At 40.3% G+C, this 23,086-nt stretch overlaps 1 protein-coding gene across 2 annotated transcripts; it reads right to left on the reverse strand.

Moving 5' to 3' along the window:
- Positions 1-3,628: 3,628 nt before the first annotated feature.
- On the reverse strand, positions 3,629-19,346 carry Tmem184c (transmembrane protein 184C). 2 transcript variants are annotated; one of them, XM_013029551.1, is made up of 10 exons: positions 18,678-19,346; positions 13,586-13,716; positions 13,454-13,490; positions 12,078-12,283; positions 10,423-10,497; positions 8,656-8,749; positions 6,913-7,025; positions 5,241-5,340; positions 4,607-4,778; positions 3,629-4,375 (listed from the first exon to the last, which is right to left on the reverse strand). In XM_013029551.1, the coding sequence occupies exons 1-10, from the start codon at positions 18,798-18,800 to the stop codon at positions 4,110-4,112; spliced, it is 1,317 nt and encodes a 438-aa protein (XP_012885005.1). In that variant the 5' UTR covers positions 18,801-19,346; the 3' UTR covers positions 3,629-4,109. The 2 variants fall into 2 exon arrangements, with proteins under 2 accessions (XP_012885005.1, XP_012885006.1); XM_013029552.1 differs by having other exon boundaries at positions 4,128-4,375; positions 4,620-4,778.
- Between the last annotated feature and the right edge of the window lie 3,740 nt (positions 19,347-23,086).

Here is a 23,086-nt window from a genome sequence, read left to right on the forward strand (position 1 = left end):
AGCATGTGCACGCGCGCCCACATACACACATTTTCAGAGCCTTACTGTAATAGTAAGGAAAATTTGAAATCTTTACTGAAGACACAAGGTTTTTAAATACCAAGTTTATTCTACATACTCATTGTATAGAAGAGTAAAGGAGTGAGAAAGTCAGCTGCAGGAGGCATTATTTCCTGACTGACTTAAGAAAAGAAACATTTAAAAGCTGATATAAATAAAATGGTTTAATGCTAAGCCGGTTCTTTCCAAAGTTTTGATTTGAATGTACAGTAAGAAATAAAATTATCCTATATTTTACAGACTTGTGGAACGTGGAATTAATAGGAAGATCACTTTGATACTTTGTGTGTTTTATTTGTATTAGTACTGGGGCATGATTACCAGCGCCCAGCAACTCTTGTGTTCCTTTTTTTTGGCCAGTCCTGGGGCTTGAATTCAAGGCCTGAGTACTGTCTGAGGTTGTTTTCCTTGAGGCTAGCACTTTACCACTTGAGACAGTGTCACTTCCAGCTTTTTCTGTTTATGTGGTACTGAGGAATCAAACCCAGGGCTTCATGCATGCCAGAGAAGCACTCTACCACTGAACCACCTTCCCAGCCCCCTTTATGTTCTTTTTAAATCTTCCAAAAAGCTGCTGCTTTGCTCTGAATTGCCTGGTTTCATTATTTCTGTTATTAAACAAACCAGCATTAAAAAAAATCCACTGTGTGTAATGAAGATCTGTAACATGTTATGGTATAGTAAAAGGGTTGTTAATACTGAAGTATACTGAAGTACAGGATACCAGCTCCGATCTCAATGTGACTGCCACATAAAATTTCCTTGTTGTCCTCATACTGAACATATCAATCCTCATTCAGCTTTGTGTCCTGTGACCTACATCTCCCCAGTCCATCCCTATCACTGTCTGCTTTCACATATTTTCTCCTTGGACTTTGCATACTTGAGTTGCAGGTGGCAAGATCACCCTTTCTAAAGGCTGAAAATATTTGTCTAGATAAATGAGTTTCATTACACATTTATCAGACAAGTGGATATGTGAAATGTTGGATATTGTGGATGTCTGGATTAATGAGCATGGGAGTACAGATGTCTTAGACATATGCCCCAAAGATATGTCTAGGTTATCTTGTTTTTGTTGTTTTTTTTTTGGGTCCGGTAGTGGGGCCTGAACTCTGGGCCTGGGCGCTGTCCCTCAGCTCTTCAGCTCAAGGCTAGCACTCTACCACTTGAGCCACAGCGCCACTTCTGGCTTTTTTTCTTTTTGCTTATTTGGTGCTGGGGAATCGAACTCAGGGCCTCATGCGTGCAAGGCAAGCGCTCTACCACTGAGCCACCTTCCCAGCCCTAGGTTATCTTGTTTTAATTTTAATTTCCTTAGACCCTGTTGTGGTCCTGCTTCCCCGGACCCGCCCAATTTAGTGTTTTCCACAATGACCATACCATACAATCTACATATTCACCTGCAGTTCAAAAGTTCCATTTCTTTACACCCTTGCCAACATCCAACATTTGTTATCTTCTGGCGTGTGTGCGTGTATGTATGTATGTATGCATGTATGTGCGTGTGCACGAGCGCACGCTAAAACTGGGTCTGAACTTTTTTTTTTTTTTTTTGGGTCCGGTCATGAGGCCTGAACTCTGGGCCTGGGCGCTGTCCCTCAGCTCTTCAGCTCAAGGCTAGCACTCTACCACTAGAGCCAGAGCGCCACTTCCGGCTTTTTTCTTTTTTTGCTTATGTGGTGCTGAGGAATCGAACCCAGGACCTCGAGCATGCATGCAAGGCAAGCGCTCTACCACTGAGCCATCTTCCCAGCCCGGGTCTGAACTTTTTTACTCAAGTGCTCTGCCACTTTGAGCCACAGCTCCACTTGTGGTTTTTAGGTAGTTAATTAGAAATAAGTCTAGCAGCCTTTTCTGCCCAGCCTTGACTTTGAGCTGCAATCCTCATTTTTCAGCCTCCTGAATAAGCTAGGATTATAGGTATGAGTCACCAGTGCTCAGCTCACTAATTATTTTGAGATAGGTCTCAATTTCTGCCTGAGCATTTGTCTTGACCACGATCCAACAATTCTAGGGTTCCTGTTTGTTGCTGGGATGATGCATCATAACTTCTTTCATCTAGTGTTTCACTGTGTTTGTGGGCTAGCCTCAGCTTTCCACATACCTTGGGTTGATAGTTATGTATTGCTTTGCTCAGGTATGGGTATGGGTCTTGTGAACTTTTCTTCCCAAGTTGTCCTTGAACTGAGATCTTCCAATTCTCAGTCTTGAAGTTAGAATTACAGGCATGAGCCACTGGGGACCCATTCAGAGGTTTTGAGAAACAACTAATCCTTGCTATTTTCTACATGCTATACATAGCATTTCTCTTTTATACTAAATTATTAAACATAACCCTGTAAGTACTCTAATTATAATTAAAATTCTCCTAAATAATATATTTGTGTCTGGGGCTGACAAGGTGGCTCAGTGGTAGAGGGCTTGCCTTGCATGCCTGAGGCCCTGGGTTCAATTCCTCAGCACCACATAAGCAGAAAAAAGCTAGAAATGATGCTGTGGCTCACGTGGTAAGAGTGCTAGCCTTGAACTGAAGAGCTGAGGGACAGCATCCAGGCCCAGAGTTCAGTCCCACGACCGACAAAAACAAAACATAATAATACATTATGTCTTCAATGAATAAGACCATTTAACCACAACTTACATCTTTTTGGTGGTACTGGGGAACATGAAACTGAGAGCTCATAGTTGCTAGACAGTGTTCCACCAACTTGAGGCATACCCTAGTCCTTTTTGACTTTAGGTATATTTTAGGTAGGTCTCAAGTTTTTGCTCTGGACTAGCCTTAGACCATAGTCCGCCCATAGCTTCCTAAGTAGCTGGAAATCACAAGTGCCACCATGCCCAGTTTGTTGGTTGAGAGTGGCGTCTCACTAAACCCCACGTTGGCCTTGAATCATGATCTTCAGTCTGTGCCTCCTGAATATTTGGGATTACAAGTATGTCCTACCATACCCAACTTTGCTGCCACTTTTAGTAGCACTATGGTAAAACATGCTTTTGGTTTTTTAAAAAACTTTTTTGTTGTGCCCTAATCAAGATATTTTTGTAAGCCTGGCCACCAGTGGCTCATGCCTATATTCCTAGCTCTCAGGAGGCTGAGATTTGAAGATGGCAGTCCAAAGCCAGCCGGGCAGGAAAGTCATGAGACTTTTTTTTGTTGGTCATGGGGCTTGAACTCTGGGCTTGGGCACTATGCCTGCGCTCTTCAGCTCAAGGCGAGTGCTCTACCTCTTGGGCCACAGCACCACTTCCAGTTTTCTAGTGGTTTATTAGAGATAAGGATCTCATGGACTTTTCTGCCCGGGCTGGTTTTGAACCGTGATCCTCAGCCTTCTGAGTAGCTAGGATTACAGGCGTGAGCCACTGGAGCCAGGCTTCATGAGACTCTTACCTGCAATTAACTTCTAGAAAACAGGAAATGGTGCTGGGGCTTAAAGTGGTAGAGCGCTAGCCTTGAGCAAAAAAGCTCAGGACAGCACCCAAGCCCTGAGTTCATGCCCACAACTGACAAAAAAAAAAAATCTAAATTATCAAGCATACATTTGCAGAATGAGAGACATAAAAGTTGCAGAAAAATGATAAATTTTTATTTGTTGAAAGACATTCAATTGAGAAGTAGAGAAATAATTGTTAGGTAAGCTTATATGGCACATGATTATGATTAGGTTCCACTAATTTCTGAATTATGCCTTCTGTCCAGAGCATTATATTCATGCAGCAGTAGTCGAATTGCAGTTTTTTTTTCTTTGTCCATCTTCTTGATAAAGTAATGTAATGCCAGGAACATTCAGCTGTAGTCATTTTCTATGGTTTGAGTATGTGATACTCTAATATTAGGAAATCAAGTCTAAGTCTAGGAAGTTTAGACTGATTATTGTGATATACAAAACACATACATACAGAAATCCAATAGTTGTACCTGGCTTTCACCTATCTTTGTGTTGATATTTTCCCATCATTTTTGACCTGTCTCAAGCACAAAATCCTGAGCCATAGGATACCAGGCAGCAAAATCACATGGTAGTAGTAGTTTGCTTCTTCATTGTTCAAGAGTCCATGGATTTATTTGAAGGCTCTACATTCCCTTCTGTAGTGTCACTAAGTATTTCATCAGCTATGTTAGCTGTAGTAGGTGTCGTCTGGGGAGTCACAGTGTGTCCAAACCCTTGGTAGTGACCCATGGGTGAAGGTGGCACAGAAGAGGCAACAGAAATTGCATCTTGTGATGATGATGATAACAAACTTGTATGTTCATTTTGATCTTGGTCTTCAGGAAAGAATTTTTTCCTAGGATGTCCTCTGACTGTCCGTCCTTTAAAATAATATAAACATTTCCACATATTTCCACATTAGCTAAAAGTCATTTCACCTTTATAAACTTAAATTTCAATGTAAGCTCCCCCCGCCCCACATTCTTCCCAAACCTGAGAGTGTACCATGGGTACTATGCTTTAAACTATCCCACTGTCTTAAAATGAGTGAACTGCTCTAGTAGGAGACCTGTAATAACCTGTGTATTTTGGAAGAATTAAGTGGAACTTACCAACATGCCTTACTTGCTCAGAAATATCGTCTCTGATGTCTGAAACATCCCACATGGCAAGAAAGGAATCAAAGCACGAGCCCTCCTCTGCTTCTTGGACATACGGTTTATAGGAGAATGTGTAGTGATGAGCAATAGCAGCGAGGAACATTTCAATACAGATAATGAAGTCCTACAACAGCAGCAACAAAAATGTCAGTTGTCATTGGGCTTAAATCTAGTTTCTCAAATTGCCATTTTTCCTCAAGTATTTTCCAAAGGTACTTAAGTATTAATAGCTTTCGCCTAACATTATATTGGCTTTTCTATTTTCAATATTTAGCTTTACTCAAAATTAAAATATTTTATATTAATGAAATCAAGTATTTCTTAGCACATTGTGTTCTCAATCCATAATCTAAGGGCTAAAAGGGGAAAAATCAAAAAGAAACATGGATTAAGGAAAACAAGAATTCAGATTCTATTCCTGATGCTGTTACAATTCTGTAATTATGGCCAATTTCTCTAGGGCCCTGGTGTCATCATTACTGGGTGAAAAGAGAATGACAGTTGTAGCCCTAGCTTTAGTGGAAGTAACATGTGAAAACCCTTAAGAGAAAACCATTTGGTGAAATTTTGAGACAGCAGTACTTACCTGGAGTCCTGTGGCCACAGCTTCTACAGTTTGCCATTCCCATGTATGCTTTTCAGAAATAACGCCAACTTTTACCAACAAAGCAATAACTACTGCTTGCCTATATGTTAGGAAAAGGTAAACGCCAAATCTACATCAAGCATAAAATGAGCAGTTGTTTTAAAAATATGCCATTAAAAAACTTAATTACCACCACCCTGACTTCATAGCATCTTCCTGAACAAATTGCATCTATACAGAGAACCTGTATTACTTTACAAGTTAATTCTTCTATTGTAGTTTCATAAGATGAATTATACATTATGACTATGCATTAACAGAAGTTAGCACTTGGGGAACAAATATATAGTCTTTATATATTTATATGTTTTGAAAGTACATAAGCAATTGAATTTTAAGTCCTTCCTATGCAGACACAATGCCTAACTTCATAAATGAGGCATTTAAAATAACAAAGGCAGGCACCTGTCTGTATGTTTTTCATACATACGTTATTCAGACATTTTAAAAAAGTAATAGGTATATATTTTTTTGCCTGTCGTGGAGCTTGAACTCAGGGCCTGGCCACTGTCTTTGAACCTCTCTGTGCTCAAGGCTAGCACTCTACCAGTTGAGTCAAAGCACCACTTCTGGCTTTTTCTGTTTATGTGGTGCTGAGGAATCAAACCCAGGGCTTCATGCATGCTAGGCAAGAACTCTACCACTAAGCCACATTCCCAGCCCTTAAAAAGTAATTTTGAAATCAGTCTTGTATGAAGTGTTGTAGCTAGAGACAAACTAAGAAAGGGTCTGACTCCTAAAATGGAATCATAACTGAATGCTTAAAACTAGGACAACATTCCCCAACATTAATTGCAACAGCAAATAATGAAGATGAACTTTCAGAAATTCTTTTTTTTTTGGGTCCGGTCGTGGGGCCTGAACTCTGGGCCTGGGCGCTGTCCCTCAGCTCTTCAGCTCAAGGCTAGCGCTCTACCACTTGAGCCACAGCGCCACTTCCGGCTTTTTTCTTTTTGCTTATGTGGTGCTGAGGAATCGAACCCAGGGCCTCGAGCATGTAAGGCAAGCACTCTACCACTGAGCCACCTTCCCAGCCCCAGAAATTCTTAAGTAAGAATTCTCTGGTTTTACTGACAAACTATGACTTACTTGTACAGAAATGTTCTTTTTTTTCTGGTGGAGCACCATGGATTTTCTTTTCATCTTTTTATATTTAATTTCTGCACTTGTGTCTAGGACCTCCTACTGATCCTTCACTAAACTTCTTTTCCCTCTCTCCTCTTTTCCTCCTCGCCTCTCCCCTCCCCTTTTCCCTTGCTGCTGTCCTCTGAGTCAAACCCAGGGTCTCTTAATAGCAAGTATTCTACCTGAGCTACATTTCTACTCCTACCCTTATTTTAAATTTTTCTTGGTGAACATTTCATCACATCATTAAATATTCTATATATCATCTTCCAAACAGTGTTGTAGTCTCTTATATGACAGAATCGTATTTGTAAAAATTCCTTAGTATTGAGATACTTTGTTTATATGAATACTACAGTGACCATCTGATAAACATTTTAAGTAGAGACATTTTGACCACCTAGATTGATGTTATTAAAAGACTCTTCCTTAACAATCATATTGCCATTTAGAATAATGAGACTATTGAACAGCAAGCAACACTTACCAAAAAGAAACAAAAACCACCAGCTTTACACAAAGAAATTTGCCAACAGGTTGGATAGGACTGAGCTCTTCTTTCAGTACTTTATAAAACAGCAGGAGACAATACATGGCAAACTAGAGACAAAATTAATATTTAAACTTACCCATGGTAAGAATAAATAAATATAGCAATAGGAATAAAGGTTATAAATCAGAGACCTGTTACAAAATTATTGTAACTGAGTTGTAGAATAAAGCATAAACATGTATTTTAAAGACTAAGAGGCTGGATTAGCAAACTGCCCTGATGGAAAATAGTTTCAGAAGTCAGAGTCACACTATTACTGAAGCTGTACTTAATGTGTCATATCATACTTACAATATTATATAAGAAACACTAGGTAATATGCTAAGCCCTCATACAGTTAGCAGTAGTTTATGTCTGAAAGTCATCTATGTTCCTTTTTCATTATGGTTGATCCAATTATCTTCACGTCCACTTATGTCAGTCACTGAGCTCCAGGGCCTGGTGCTTACTAGGTAAGCACTCTGCCCGTGAACTATACTGCCAGTGATACACTGGCTCTTAAATACCACCATGAACTAAATTTAAATTGTCTCACCATTGTCTTTTTCAAGTTCAGTTTACCTACCTTTTCTATACATTACATAGGACTATTAGTATTTATGTCTGTACGAGACAACACAGCATCACTCTTCATATGATTTTTTGAGCACAGCAGCTGTTCTATGACTTGAGCCATATGTCTAGTCCTACATTTTGCTGGCTAATGGGAAATAGAGTCTCATATACTTTTCTTGTTAGGCTGGCCTTGAACCTCGATCTTTCAGATCTCTTTCTCAGTAGCTAGGATTTCAGGCATGAGCTACTGGTGCCTGACTCAATAATTATTTTAATGACTGCCTAATATTTTGGTCAAAAGACTATTATGGTCAACCAAACCCTATCAGCCTTGGATTGTTCTCAGCCCCTTTCTATTATAAGCTTCACATTCATGACAAAAATATTTCTGTCCATTCCTTAGAAGACATTCCCAAAACAGGAATTACACTGGTCACAAAGAAGACAAACATTTGGATACATAGCCATTTAATATTACAAAGCTTCAATACTGCACATGTATGCCACTGCATTTGAATTATTCTATTAAAAGCATTAACCAAAGATTTTAATAATATGCATACTTTTTAGGCTCACACAATCCAACTGTGTATCTTTAGATCATTTCATTTTTTAGAACATTATCATAAAACTTGTCTTTATTTTCCTTTAGAATTAGAGAACAGAAAACTGTATTCTCTCATTTAAACTCCAAACTGTTGTATACCAATCAGCCATTTTCTTTTACTAAATATTCCTATTGTGTATTTTCCTTATTAGAGTATTGTGCTTATATTTAAAACACTCACACTGCTATTCCATGAGTAACAAACATGATCAACAGGTCATATGTAAGTTACCAAGTAATTAACAAAAGATATTATTATATCTTTATATTTTATAAAGCTATTAGTTTTTTAATTACTTTGCAAAACTTACAATATTTTAGTCCAAGAAGAAACTGTACCAAAAATTTTTAGGCTTATAGAAGCTAAGTACATTAAAGAAAAAAAGATTTGCTACATGTAATCCTAGCACCTGAAAGAAGATCCAGATTGCAATTTTAGGCCAGCTTGGGTGTGTGCTGTATGTTAGACTTAGACTGTTTCAAGAACAGGAAAAGAAAAATGAAGTTTTACTTACCAATTGTGACATATTATTTATTATAACCAAGTAAGTCCAAGCATTTGAAAAGCTAAAGTTCCCTTCATCATATATACCGACCAGTTCACAAATCCTAAAAAATGGTAAAAATAAGGCAACTTTATTATTAACCAAATGACACATTTTTAAATACAGTGACAGTATTATTTAAATTCACAAGTTGGAATTGGTATGGTGGAATTCACCTGGTTAGGTACAACTACTAGTTAGAAGGTAGAGGTAGGAAGATTCTGGTCCAAGACCATCGCAAGGCAAAAAAGCATTAGAATCTAACTAAAAACATATAGCAAAAAGGCTGGGGGGTATGGCTCATATGGTAGAGTATCTGCCTATTGAGTTAAACTCTAGAACCAACATAGCCAAAGTAGGTGGGTAGGCAGGCGCAGGCAGGTAGGCAGTTAGTTGGATAGGTAGGGTAGATGTCAAAATACGTGCTTTCGTATGAAAAATCTAGAAAGAGCTAAAGAAGGACTGGGTGGGAGAACTAGTGGGAAGGGGAATGAGTTGGGCAGGACATGATCAAAGTGCACTGTATAAACATACATAAAGGTCTTAAGAAACCCATTTTTAAGCAGTTGCAAGAAAGACTATAAGGGAGGGGTGAGGTGGGAGTAGGGAGAGGCAGGGAAAATGATCAAAACATACTAAACAAATTAATACGATGAAATCCTCATTTTATTTGAATGATCCTGTAACGAATCATATGAATTTGGCTAGCGTTAGCCCAAAAATTAAGTTTTCTGAATGTTCTTAAAATTAGTTCTTAAAAACTAATTTGAAGGAAAGACCAAGTGATCTAAGAAAAAATTACTTTTAAAAAACCTATGCTGTGGGGGGGAGGGGGGAGGCGGGGAAGGGATGTGAAGGGTAAACAAAGGAGGAGGCTGCAATGCTCGGTAAGAAATGTACGCATTATCCTGCCCATGTAATTGTAACTCCTCTGTACAGCATGTTCACAAATAAAATAAAATTTTAAAAAAAAAACAACCTATGCTGCTTAATTTGAAATCTCATTGTCAAATATATGCATTTATGTATAATACTATACATAAATATATACAAATATATACATAAAATATATATACATAAATGTACTATACATAAACTATAGTACATTTTCTCCCCTATATTATTTTGGAGAAAATACTATGAAGATCCAAATCCCTTGAATAAATTGTACTACCAGCAGGTTAAACATAAAATCTACCTGAATAAATTAATAGATTTCCAGGTAGCTTAAGATACCCCTTTCAGCCTTAAATGCCTGTAATGTTAGCTACTCAGGAGGCTGATAATTGAGGATCTCAGGTCAAAGCCAGCCTGCGCAAGAAAGTCCATGAAACTCTTATCTCCAGTTAACCACCAGAAAACTGGTGGCTTCATGTAACTAGCTTTGAGTGAAAAAGCTCAGGGGACAGTGCCTAGGCCCTGAGCTCAAGCTCCATGACCGACAAAAATGAAACAAAAACAGCTCAACTAACATGCAATATTTTTTGTAAAGCTGTATTAACATTTGAAAAAGAATTTCACCACCCCCACAGTGCTTTATAAGATGCTTGAGAGAGGCTGTAGTGATTCCTTGCCTCTAAAATGGTCACGGTCTTTCTTAGTAGAGAAGGCCTTTTATATAGGTTTTTATGGAAGGTTAGACTTGTACTATGAACAAGTAAACTCACACATTCACTTTAACTCAGCTAATCCCTATTTAAGTATTAAAAAAATAGTCACATTAAGATTTATACTCACAAAGCAACAATGGTGGTAAAGGGTCGGACAACTGTGTACTGCAGCACACCCAGTTTGCACCTGAACAGCAATACTCTGCAAAGACAAAGAGGCCTTAGTATTTCAGGTCCTCATCTTTAAGCCTGCCAAATTAATATTATTTAAATGAATGACAACAAATTCATATTTAAGGGCTGGGAAGGTGGCTCAGTGGTAGAGCACTTGCCTTGCATGCATGAGGCCCTGGGTTCGACTCCTCAGCACCAAATAAGCAAAAAGAAAAAAGCCGGAAGTGACGCTGTGGCTCAAGTGGTAGAGCGCTAGCCTTGAGCTGAAGAGCTGAGGGACAGTGCCCAGGCCCAGAGTTCAGGCCCCACGACCAGACCCCCCCCAAAAAATAAAAAAAAATTCATATTTAATTCCTTAAGTTTAGTCATCCATTAGATGGCAGTAGAGAAAACAAAGAAGTGATCTAAACACCATTTCTGAAATTATTATTTTTTTCATTTCTGAAATTATTTGACAACTCTATCTTCTGAAAGATCACCCTCAAGTTCCAGAAGAGTCCCTGCTTTAGGTTTGAAATGTCCTCCAAAGGCCTAGGATCATGGTGCAACATTTGGAAAGTGAGGCCTAGTGGGAGGTGAAGTTAGGTCAGAGGGTATGAAGGGAGAGGCTCCATGTTTCCAGGGTACCCAGAGGCAAACAGGTCTCCTCCTCCGAGCCACTGAAGGCTCAAAGCAGTGGCTCTTATCTCCAATTAAACAACGAAAAACTAGAAGTGGCACTGAAAGGGTAGAGTGCTAGCCTTAAGCAAACTCAGGGATAGTACCCACCCAGGCCCTGAGTTCAAGCTCCATGGACCCCTCCCCCTCAAAAAACAAAGTCTACCAAAAAAAAAAAAAAGCCTACCTTGTCTAATTCCTAAAAGCTGCCAGTCCTTTGCATATCATTACAAAAACGACTGTCATTGGCTGGGAAGGAGGCTCAGTGGTAGAGCCCTTGCCTTGCATGCATGAGGCCCTCGGTTTGATTCCTCAGCACCACATAAGCAGAAAAAAGAAAAGCTGGAAGTGGCACTGTGGCTCAAGTGGTAGAGCGCTAGCCTTGAGCTGAAGAGCTGAGGGACAGCACCCAGGCCCAGAGTTCAGGCCTATAACTGGATCCCCCCCCAAAAAAATGTCTGTCATTTGACAATTGTTAACTATACTTTCTGGAGCTTGAACTCAGGGCTTGGGCACTGTCCCTGAGCTGCTTCTGCTCAAGGCTAACACTACTACTTGAGCCACAGCTCAACTGGAAATAAGACTCTCATATTTCCTGTCCAGGCTGGAGTTGAACCACAATTTTCAATCTCAGCCTTATGAGTAGCTAGGATTATACAGGAGTGAGCCACCAGTGCCTGACTTCTTCCTTAAGTCTTTTTTTAAATTTTTATTTTTTGGTCTTTTTGTCAGTCCTGGGCCCTGAACTAGGCCTGGGCACTGTCCCTCTGCTCTTTAGCTCAAGGCTAGTGCTCTACCACTTGAGCCACAGCACCACTTCCAGCCTTTTCTGTGTATGTGGTACTGAGGAATCGAACCCAGGGCTTCATGCCTGTTAGGCAAGTACTGTACCACTAAACCACCTTCCCAGCCCTTGACTGCAAAAATTGGAGTAAAATCAAACATACTTACTCTCCCATAGGCCATGGTGGACAGCAACATAAAGGAGGGAAATGTTTCTGTTGATCTTTGGCTTCAAGGATTAATACCAGATTAGGATATCGGTTAGTTAGATAATTGGTAAGGAATCCCATGAAGTTGTAAATGACATAGGCTTCATAGCATTCTCTGCAAGTATCCACATATATTGCAATGCTGGGATATTTCAAAGCTATCCACTGTGGAAAAACATGTGTTAAAAAGTTAAAGCTTAGATTCCACACAATTCATTACCTTAAACTAATGTTTAAACCTGGGATCTTGATACATACATCAAACTCGTCAAAATTTATCATTATGACAGCTACTGGATAGTTTGGAGATGGGGGGGGCGGGACAGAAAGAGAGGGAGTGTGAGTGTGTGTGTTTCTGGGAATCTGAATGCAGTGTACTGTGGAGCTATTTTATCCTCAGTCTTGTGAAAGAAACCTTTTTTTTTGGTCAGTCATGGGGCTTGAAACTCTGGGCCCTCTGCTCTTTAGCTCAAGGCTAATGCTCTACCACTTGAGCCACAAGACCACTTCCAGTTTTCTGGTGGATTATTAGAGATAAGAGTCTCATGGACTTTCCTGTCTGGGCTGGATTTGAACCATGATCCTCAGATCTCAGCCTCCCAGTAGCTAGGATTACAGGTATGAGCCACTGGAGCCCAGTGCAATGAACTTTTAAAAGTAGTAAATATTTTTAGATGAAAAAAAAAAAGGGTGGGCATTGGGATAAATAGTGAACATGAGGAGAAAAGTTTAATTACTTGAGTTTCGCAATCCTGAAATTTTTCTTAATATGATCATAGAAAATGCTGCAGAGGCCAGGAAAGTCTATGAGACTATCTCCAATTAACCATCAGGAAAACAAACAACTGAAGTAGCTGTGGCTCAAGTGGTAGAGTGCTTGCCTTGAGTTGAAGAGTGCAGGGGCAGTGCCAAGGCTCTGAGTTCAAGCCTCATGACCAACAAAAAAAAAGCTTATGCAAAAATAAAAAGAATAGGGGCTGGGAAGGTGGCTCAGGGGTAGAGTGCTTGCCTTGCATGAATGAGGCCCTTGGTTTGATTCCTCCTTACCACATAAGCAGAAAAAGCCGGGAGTGGTGCTGTGGCTCAAGTGGTAGAGTGCTAGCTTTATCTGAAGAGCTCAGGGACAGCGCCCAGGCCCCACGACCAACAAAAATAAATAAATAAATAAAAAGGATACACACACACACACACACAAATTATCTACAAGTGGACATTTTCACTTTTATTAATCTGATCCCTGTGAATATGTACTTTTACTACCTTAAGCATTTTTTAAGTACAGTATAATACTGTCAAACAAGTTCTTAGTTAATGAAATAAAAGAAACATACTTACACTATCCAAACTGTATATGGGTACCATCCAAAGAATCCTATTTGGAAAACAAAACAAAAAAGCATTTTTATTTAATAACTTATGAAATAGGCGAAGCCAACATTAGTAGAATGAAGACATATTAAGATTGACCTTATTATTGGTTTTTGTAGCTCAGGTTGTGTGTAATGCACTAAATGTTGCAGTATCACCCAAAGGGATATGGGTATAGTCAACAGCAGAAAGATGCCAGCAATAAACCACGCCTTGGTGTGTATTCCAACCTTAAGAAACAGAAGAACACATTAGCATTCATTCTAATATTGAAACTAAACTGCTCAAAAATACTTTTAGGCTCAATAGTTTCAATATTGGTAAGTAGCTATTTCACCTTCAAAACAAAACAGCTTCTTTGTATTTTTTTTTGGAAGGAGGGCAACATCTTTCCTCATGAGATTAAGCATTTTTGCCTCACTGAGCCATTTGTAATTCCTCCTTCCCATCCTGCCCCCAATTTTTTTTTTCCAGTACTAGGGGTTGGATGTTGGGCACCTCAAACTTGGCCAAGGTTGGGACTCTACCACCTAACCCACACCTCCAGCGTGGCCTTTTTTTCTGATTATTTTGCAAACAAAGTTTTGTGGGCTCTTCTGCCTGAGCTGGTTTTAGACTGTCACCTGTTATGTCTCAGCTTCCTAAGCAGTCAGGATTACAGACATGAACCACTGTTGTCCAGCTTTTGGTTTGGTTTTATGCTTGTCCTGGGTCTTGAACTCAGGACCTGTGCATTGTCCTTTAACATTTTTTTTCCTCTCAAGGCTAGCACTTTAACACTAGAGCCATAGGTCCATTTCCAGTTTTCTATGTTTTTTTTTTTTTTTTGGTTTGGTTGTGGGGCCTGAACTCTGGGCCTAGGCGCTGTCCCTCAGCTCTTCAGCTCAAGGCTAGCACTCTACCACTTGAGCCACAGTGCCACTTCTGGCTTTTTTCTTTTTGTTTATATGGTGCTAAGGAATTGAACCCAGGGTCTCAGGCATGCAAGGCAAGCACTCTACCACTGAGCCACCTTCCCAGCCCCCCAGTTTTCTAATAGTTAACTGAGGATTAAGAGTCTAATGAACTTTCCTGCCCAAGCTGGCTTCAAACCGAGATCCTCAGATATCAATCCTGAGTAGCTAGGATTACAAGCATGAGCCACCCAGAGCCTGGCTCTATATCAGCTTTTTAAGCATTAAGAATATAAAAACATTATCACCCCCCCATACTCTGTGGCTTTATATTTGATTTAGTTTGTAGATAATATAAAAGTTTCTGTGAATAAAGTCTAGAAATATTTTTAGGCTTATTGTTTGCTTTTATGAACTATTTCCTTATATCTATGCATAAAAAGTTGATCTACCAACATTTTCTTAAAACTTTTATTGATAAATACTTCAGTAATCCTAGCTATTCAGGAGGCTGAGATCTGTGGATTGAAGTCTGAAGTCAGAAGCCAGCCCAGGCAGAAAAAGTCCATGAGATTCTTATCTCCAATAAACTACTTAGAAAAGGCTGGAAGTGGTGGTGTGGCTTATGTGGTAGAGTGTTAGCTCGTCTTGAGCACACAATGACCAGGTGCTGAGATCAAGCCCCAAGACTGGCCAAAAAAAAAAAAAAAGTAAATTCTTACAGGTATGAAAACAATAATATCTCCTGGTAGTTGGCTATTTGCTTTCATACTCTCTGCTAAATTTTTTTTACACTATTTACAATTAGTTGTACAAGTTTCACTCTGACACATCAATGTATTGTAAAACGTTCTTTAGTCAGACTCACCTTCCTCACTTTCCCTTATCCCATTTTCCAGTTCCCAAACCAAACTCAAGCTTCACTGTTCCATCTTCACACATGTACACATAGTATATTGACCCACCCTAACCTGGCTAAATTCTTTACATGTATTACCCCTCCCAGTTGATGACCATTGCAAGAATGCCATTCAAACAAACTGTTAATATATAATATTCTTCTTATATACAACAGTATCAACTCAGGGCATTATAATTTGAAAAATATTTGTTAGGTAATTACCTGATCAATGTTTTATTTTCTAGAAGCTCAAGCTCTAAAAATATGTTGAAATCATCTAGTCATGAAGCAGAACACTTTTTTTTTTTTTGTCGGTCGTGGGGCTTGAACTCGGCCTGGGCGCTGTCCCTCAGCTCTTCAGCTCAAGGCGAGCGCTCTACCACTTGAGCTACAGCGCCACTTCTGGTTTTCTGGTGGTTTATTGGAGATAGGAGTCTCACGGTCTCTCCTGCCCGGGCTGGCTTTGAACTGCGATCCTCAGATCTCAGCCTCCTGAGTAGCTAGGATTACAGGCGTGAGCCACCAGCGCCCGGCGCAGAACACTTTCTTATTTGAACCTCTGTCCTCTTTGGGCACTCCTAGACAATTCACTCCTAGAAAATGAATTGTCTAGGAGTTTTTCTTTAAAGGAAAAAGCAGGCATTTATTTTTGGTATTAAGGGGGTTTTGTTCAATTATTATAACTGCATAATTAATAAAAGACTGCATAATTAAGATAGAACCAAAGTCCACAATGTTAAGTTTTCACTGTTTTGAACAGGATTTTTTCCTCCACTAGGAGCCAAGATTAAAAAGCCCATGAAACACCTCTCTCCAATCAACCACCATAAAGCTGGAAGTGGAGCTATAGAGTGCTAGCCTTGAGCAAAAAAGCTCAGGAGCAGTGCCTAGGTCCTGAGTTCAAGCTCCAACACTGGCACCAAATAAAAGTATTCAATGTTTCAATGACCTAAAAAGATAATAGCACAAGCATATTTTAGAGTTCTAGTGAGGATGATCATTAAGAATAGTACTACCTAGTAGTTTTCATGTTCACATTTGTTTTATGACTATCAGTCTAAAAGGTAGAACTTGCTAGTAGAACTAAAGGATGATGTGGTTATGACTAACGACAGCCAAACATCTATACAGTGCTATAAGGAAGAAAGTCTGCTACAATCAATCATAAAACAAATGACTAGTAAAATGAGTCATTACAGTATAGTCATGGCAAATTTTAGAAATCCTGTACCAAAGTATTTTTACCTTGCATAATACAGAGCTATCTTCAGCATTATTCTTAGATTGGTCAGCCAAAAAATTATTTTTGTTTGTTTATTTGGCTTAGAGAATGAAGAGATAAGTAGTTTTTTTCCTAAGGTAACAGGAAGAGAAGAAAGAACAAAACCACTTAATGCTCCCTTGTCTAAATTCTTTAAAACAGAATAAAGACAAATGGAGAATGCTTCTGGGACTAACTTTCCCAAGAGAAAGACAACCAACTTAAGAAGAACTCTGTGGGTAGTAAGAATGAGGCATGGTGAACTTTCTAACAGCGATGTCATCATGATAGCATCTAGCATACTTGATTTTCAAGAACACACATTCCAAGAAAAAGTGTGAGGGAAATTGTTTCAGTAGTAAAGATGAGTAGCCATTGCTACTCCAATGTTTGAGAATTTGTCCCACTATAGACAATAGTTTATGAGCTATAGGATCCTCCTCTTTTCTACTACCTCAGTATCTGACTTCTCAAGTGTGATCTATGGTTGAAAGTACATGTATTTTTCATCCAAAATGTCCCTGAAATAAATCAAAGTACACCTAATGTTCAAGCATATATACGGCGTTGAAGAGTCTAATTCTCAGCTATTACTGCACAAGAAAAGGTATTACTTTTCCAATGAAATAATGCCACTGAAACTTTAAAAACAATAGTAGTAAGAAGGCTCATTTACACTTTGCTGGACATGGATGATGCAGTGATTTTGGCTATAAAGTACAATGCCACTTTTAGCCACTTACTATCTGCCTCAGTTTTCTTATCTATAAAATGAGGAAGCTTGAGTAAAGGAGTTCAAACCCCACAAGCAAGTAAATAAATGAAGAAATAAGCCAATTATTTAGGCTTCACAGCAAAACTGTTTCTGGGGGGAAAAAACAAAAACTAAGTTTCTATAATATACTTCAAAAGGATACTTCAAAGTAAGAAAATCCAATGTATTGAAATATGTATCTGTTTAATTAATGTCATTTAAGAAAATAAGATGTTACCCCTACATTTTTGCAGACAAATACAAATACCTAAATAGCAAAGAAACAAGATTTAATAGCAAGTTAATATGCCACATTTAGGAGTGACTGTATGGACTATGTCAGCAGGGAATGTAAAAAAAAAAAAAAGACAATTTAGTGAACATAGAACACAAATGTCTAGATACAGTAAGTGTATAAAATTCATTTCCCTCATAGGAGATTTAAAGTAACTGAGGTCTTGTAGTTGCTCTTCTAAAATAAGTGTCTCCATAAAAGTTCTTCTGATATTAACTATTATAATTTATGCTTCACTGTACATTTTTCCAGAGTATGTGTATGTTAGGTAAGTATTTACCTTGGGGTTTCCAGCATGAAGTGCTTTATTGATGTCACAATAAGAATATGACATACAAAAAAAATACACTGGGTACTTTTTGCAAAACCTGGATTTAGGTATATAAAAAATACACAGGGTAATTTTTGCAAAGCCTGATTTTGGATAAGAGATTAATTTCAAAAGCAGAAATAAAATCAAATCTATTAGTATCCTAAGGTGGTTAAAACCTAATGAAATTCAATACATGGTTTTCAAGGTAGTTTATTTATCTAGTTGTCCAGTATCTGAACATCCAGATCAGATATCAGGAATAGAGTTACTTATTCCTTTGAGGTAATTGATGGATGGCTACATTTCACAGTAGTGCGTAGGTGCGTGTGCGCGTGTGTGTGGCGCGCGTGCACTGGCGCATGCCAGTCCTGGGGCTTGAACTCAGCCTGGCCGCTGTCTCTGGGCGTTTGTACTCAAGGCCAGCTCAAGTCACAGCTCGACTTCCATCCAGCTTTTTGGTGGTTAATTTGGAGATGAGTCTCACGTATTTTCCTGCCCCAGGTGGCATCGAGCTGTGATCGTCGAATCCCGGCCTCTTGACACACTAATCTGCTAAACAAGTAGTTCTAAAGTATTTCCTCCACCCTGCTCACCTTCACCTGTAGCATTACTTGAAGGATGGCAAACAATAAATCAGGTTTATATCCAAACACTGGGCATGGTTTTCAGATACCAAGTTTGGGGGGAATCCAGGGTCGAGATGGGAGTCTGTTTTGTTTTTCCCAACCGTAGATGGAAGAAAAGGGTAAGGCGGACGGCACAGGTCCCTCTTACCTCCAGTTTCTGTAATTCCCACACGCACAGGGGAACTGCCACGACTATGGACACCAGGTAGATGACCACAGCTAGAGGTCGAATCCACTGTCTCCAGTTCCTCCAGGTGCACGTGCAAGGCATGTTTTCGCATAGATCGGCTCTGAGCAGCGAGGACAAAGGGCTGGAGGGAGGTGGTGCCGGCCAGGAGCCTTATTCTCCGACGGGGCAGTCCACTCGCGTACTTCGGAGAAAGCGGCTGGGCGGGTGACTTCACCAACCGCCGGAGCTGCCTCCTGGGCCGGCGCGGGGCCCAGTGTGGCCGCAACCGCAGACGCCCGGGGTCTTGCTGCCAGGGAGCAGGGCGGGCTGCATCCTCTCTCCTCCACCCCGCAGCTACCCGGCTCGACCCCGCTGGAGGCTCCGGGCGGGGCCGCAGCCTTCACCTGGGGGTCGCGCTCAGCTCGGCCGGCACCATGGCCTCCGGGACGGCGGCGCCCTCAGGGACCGGCCTTCTAGAGACCCTGCCCCCGGCGGCTCTGCCCCGCGGCTACCGGCCTGCTCGCTCTTCTCTCGGAGGCCTGAACGCCTTCCCTGCTGCGCTCGCAGGCGTCGGGCCGCCCAGCTCTGCCGGTGAAACGAGGCCCCAGGGTTCCCTCACTGGCTCGCGCGGGACATGCCCCCACGGCGGAACTCAAGGCCAAACCGGGGCTGCGGGAATCGCTTCCGCTTCCGCCCCTGCTGCCTGAGGCTGATGATTGGTTGTCAACGTCAAACTGAGGCCGCCCCATCCGGCTCGCTTCTGTTTCTGATTGGTCACTTCTGGGGGGCGTGGCCCTAGAGTTGCGTACCTGGATGAGCGGGAAAAGGAGCTGCGGAGAGCCGTAGAGGGCGATTTAGTCACACTCTCTGGAAGGTGTAGGAATTGAGAATATTTGAAGAACACCCACCCTAGACACCTTTCTCACCTTATTCCAGCCAACAGAGAGTCTTGGTAAGGGGCCTTTACTGTAGAGCTGAAGAGAGGAGGGCCAGTTTCCTCAGAGCGAAGGTTCTGGAATGAAGATAGGGTAAAGGGAGAGTTTTGTTTAGTTTTCAGTTTCTGGAGTCCAGAGACCGGAGGAGGGAGCTGTGTACTTAGCTCTGAATTTTGCAGAAGAGTCATTCTAAAAATAGCTTAATTTTTGAAGCAACCACAAATACGGGATGTCTACATTTGGCACTTGTACTAAAAAGGCTCCTTCATTTAAGATTCAAAAGGTTGGCATTGTATTTTAGGCACTCAAAGCTTTTAGCGTTATGTATAAGTGGCAATTAGAATCTTAAAACCCCCATAAGTCAATAGCTCAAAGTGCTATTTCTGTTGGATATGTGAATGTGCCCTATATAATTATTGTCGTTTTCTGGAAACAGGCACTGTACCATTCTTAAGCTACAATATCAGTTGATCTGTGTAAACATTTCTGAGGGAGAAGTAGCTTTTTATTTTAAGGAATGAAAATGGGGCTTGCAATGTGACTTTGTGGTAGAGTGCTTGCCTAGCATGCATGAAGCCCTGGGTTCCATTCCTCAGCACCACCTACACAGAAAGAGCCAGAAGTGGCCCTGAGTCTCCAGTGATAGAGTGCTAGCCTTGAGCAAAAAAGCTAAGGGACAGTGCCCAGGCTCTGAGTTCAAGCCCCAGGACTGGAAAAAAAATAAAGTGGAAATGTTTAAGTGGTTGAGTCATTTGCCCAAGATCATGGAGCTAGTAAACAGTGGAGCTGGTCTCTAACCTTTGTTTGTTTGATTCACTGACATTTAAGTATTTGATCTGTCAGCACCTGCCACCCTGGGAATTTCTGCTTAACATACATATCAGTAAGAAGTCTTTCACCATTTGTGTACACTTGGTAAGGGAGCTTCACAGAGACACTGAGGGAATGTGTCTATTCTTTGTGTATCTGATGAAGTAAAAGTCTGGGCTTTGATTTCTACAGCCTTATTTGCTACTTTTTTATATCTCTTTTACAACCAAAGCTCTTTTCAATACAAACTCCTTTTTCAAGGGGGAAATAGGCCTTTTATTTGGTCGTCATAATTAACTTTCAAAATTGAAATAACTTTCATCTTGATCATTAAATTGATGTATCTATAGGTAAACTTTAGAAAATAAAAGAATAAAGAAGAGAAAACTAATCCTCACTCTACAAGTATAACTATTTACTTTCTAGTACACAATATAGACTTCCTTGGATGAGCTGTATTCATACTGCCTCTAATAATCTCCCCATTTTTTCTTTTTCACATGGGCATACCGTTTCTACCTACTTGTGAAACCTTTCTTGAATCCCTTCTCATAGCATTCTCATTGTGTCATAACTCATTGCTTACATATGGGCTAGAATGAGTTCTTTAGAGGAAGCTAAAGTTCTAGAACCGTTAGAAAAGAGCTACGGAAGGCTGGGAAGGTGGCTCAGTGGTAGAGCGCTTGCCTTGCATGCATGAGGCCCTGGAATCGATTCCTCAGCACCACATAAGCAAAAAGAAAAAAGCCGGAAGTGGCGCTGTGGCTCAAGTGGTAGAGCGCTAGCCTTGAGCTGAAGAGCTGAGGGACAGCGCCCAGGCCCAGAGTTCAGGCCCCATGACAGGACCAAAAAAAAAGAAAAGAGCTAGGGAATGAGGAGACCATAAATTCAGATGCATAAGTGATTTTTTCACACCAGTTTTGTCAGCTGGGATTTATCTTTGGTGAGCCTTCTGCAAAGCATCAGAGAGTGAGTTTTTCCTTTGAATTTATTTGCTCTTAAGTATTGTGCTTTATTTGGAAGTTGTCCATCCTTTTTTAAAAAAAATTGATGACAATAATAGGTTTTTTTTCCTCTGAAGAATTAAAAAAAATAGCATTCTGATATTTTTCTTTGCCCAGGAAATCCTGAAATCTCATTGTCACTAGTTAAGAAGTGGTCACTGGTGTCAGTATTTATAATGCTGGTGGGATCCTAATCAGTTTATTTTCTGGATAAGATATAGCTGATGCCTGGGGGTAGATTTGAACTAGATGGTATTAAGAAAATAGTAGTTATCATTAACATAATACTCTGGTCAAAAGCAAGCTGTTAGCCAGGTGCAGGTAGTCTTAGCTACACCAGAGTCTGAGATCTGAGGATCACAGTTTGTAGCCAGCCCAAGCAGTAAAGCCCGAGAGACTCATATCTAATTAATCACAGGGAAAAAAAAAGCCAAAAGTAGCACTAGCTTTGAACAAAAAGGAGCTCAGAACAGTGTCCAGATCCAGAGTTCAAGTAAAAATGATGAAGTGATGCTGAAAAATTTCTGCTTATCAGTAACTGCAACTACCCATGAAAATGGGTACCCTGGGAGGGTATATTTGGATTCCTCTGACCTAAATTTATATGTTAATGATATTTACTTGGAGGGATTATAGTGATTTTAACCCTTTGGTTGTACCCCATCCCTGTAAATCCATGGTGGTTTAAAACCCACCTTCAAGTTATTTGGTACTTTTTCCAAAGGAAATCTGTGTTTCCTTTCCTTAAGTCTGTATGAGCTTGTGTGATTAATTTGTTCCATTGCATATGGTTAAGGTAGCTGTAGTTACTGTATGTGATGTTTGACATGAGTCATAAAAGGCCAGGCTGCTACCCCTTGTTTACTGGAACACTCATCCCCACTGTCAGAGGCTAGAGTGCTGTGAGAAGGTCCAGGACACATAAAGGCCTCTTGAAGGTACTCTAGTGGACACAGCAAGATTAGGACCCATGTGCCAGTCACGTAATTGGACAAGCTGATTCCAGCTTCCAGGCTTTCCACTCCCTAGCCATTTGAGTTTTACAGCCAAGGTCATAGTCATGTGCACAGCGGAAAGCCACTATCTAATTTGAAAGGATCTCCTCTCTATAGGGATGATTTTTTTCTCTCCCCATAGCGTACTCTCAACCTAGGGGAAAAAAAGCCTAAGATTTTCCTTTTCTTAAGGAATATACTGGCTTCAGAATCTCACATGGTGCTACTCATGAGTTGTGTTTTAGTTTCAAAGAGTAAAAGGACACAAGAGAGATCTGACCAGCCCTTTATGGTGTGCTTAATTATAATATTTCCATTTTTTCCTCCCTCTCAGTGGGAGGGAAAGTGATCTAGGCACCAAATGCTTAGGGGAGAATATAAAAGTGGTCCAGGTCATAATATTTTTGCTCACTTGGAAGTTCCTGCGCTGCTCTACCTACACCATGACTGATTTACTTCTAATTCCTCCACCCCTCCCCCAAGTCTACAACAGGTTAAGCTAAATATACTAGATATTTGTCACCTCTATATGTCAATGTGGTTTTTTTTTTTGATTTTTTTTTTTATTGTAAAGATACTATACAGAGGGTTACAGTTACATGAGTGAGGTAATGAGTACACTTCCTCTTGAACATTGTTAGCCC

The sequence above is a fragment of the Dipodomys ordii genome, unplaced genomic scaffold (genome assembly GCF_000151885.1).
Source record: "Dipodomys ordii isolate 6190 unplaced genomic scaffold, Dord_2.0 Scaffold119, whole genome shotgun sequence".
NCBI classification, from domain to species: domain Eukaryota; kingdom Metazoa; phylum Chordata; class Mammalia; order Rodentia; family Heteromyidae; genus Dipodomys; species Dipodomys ordii.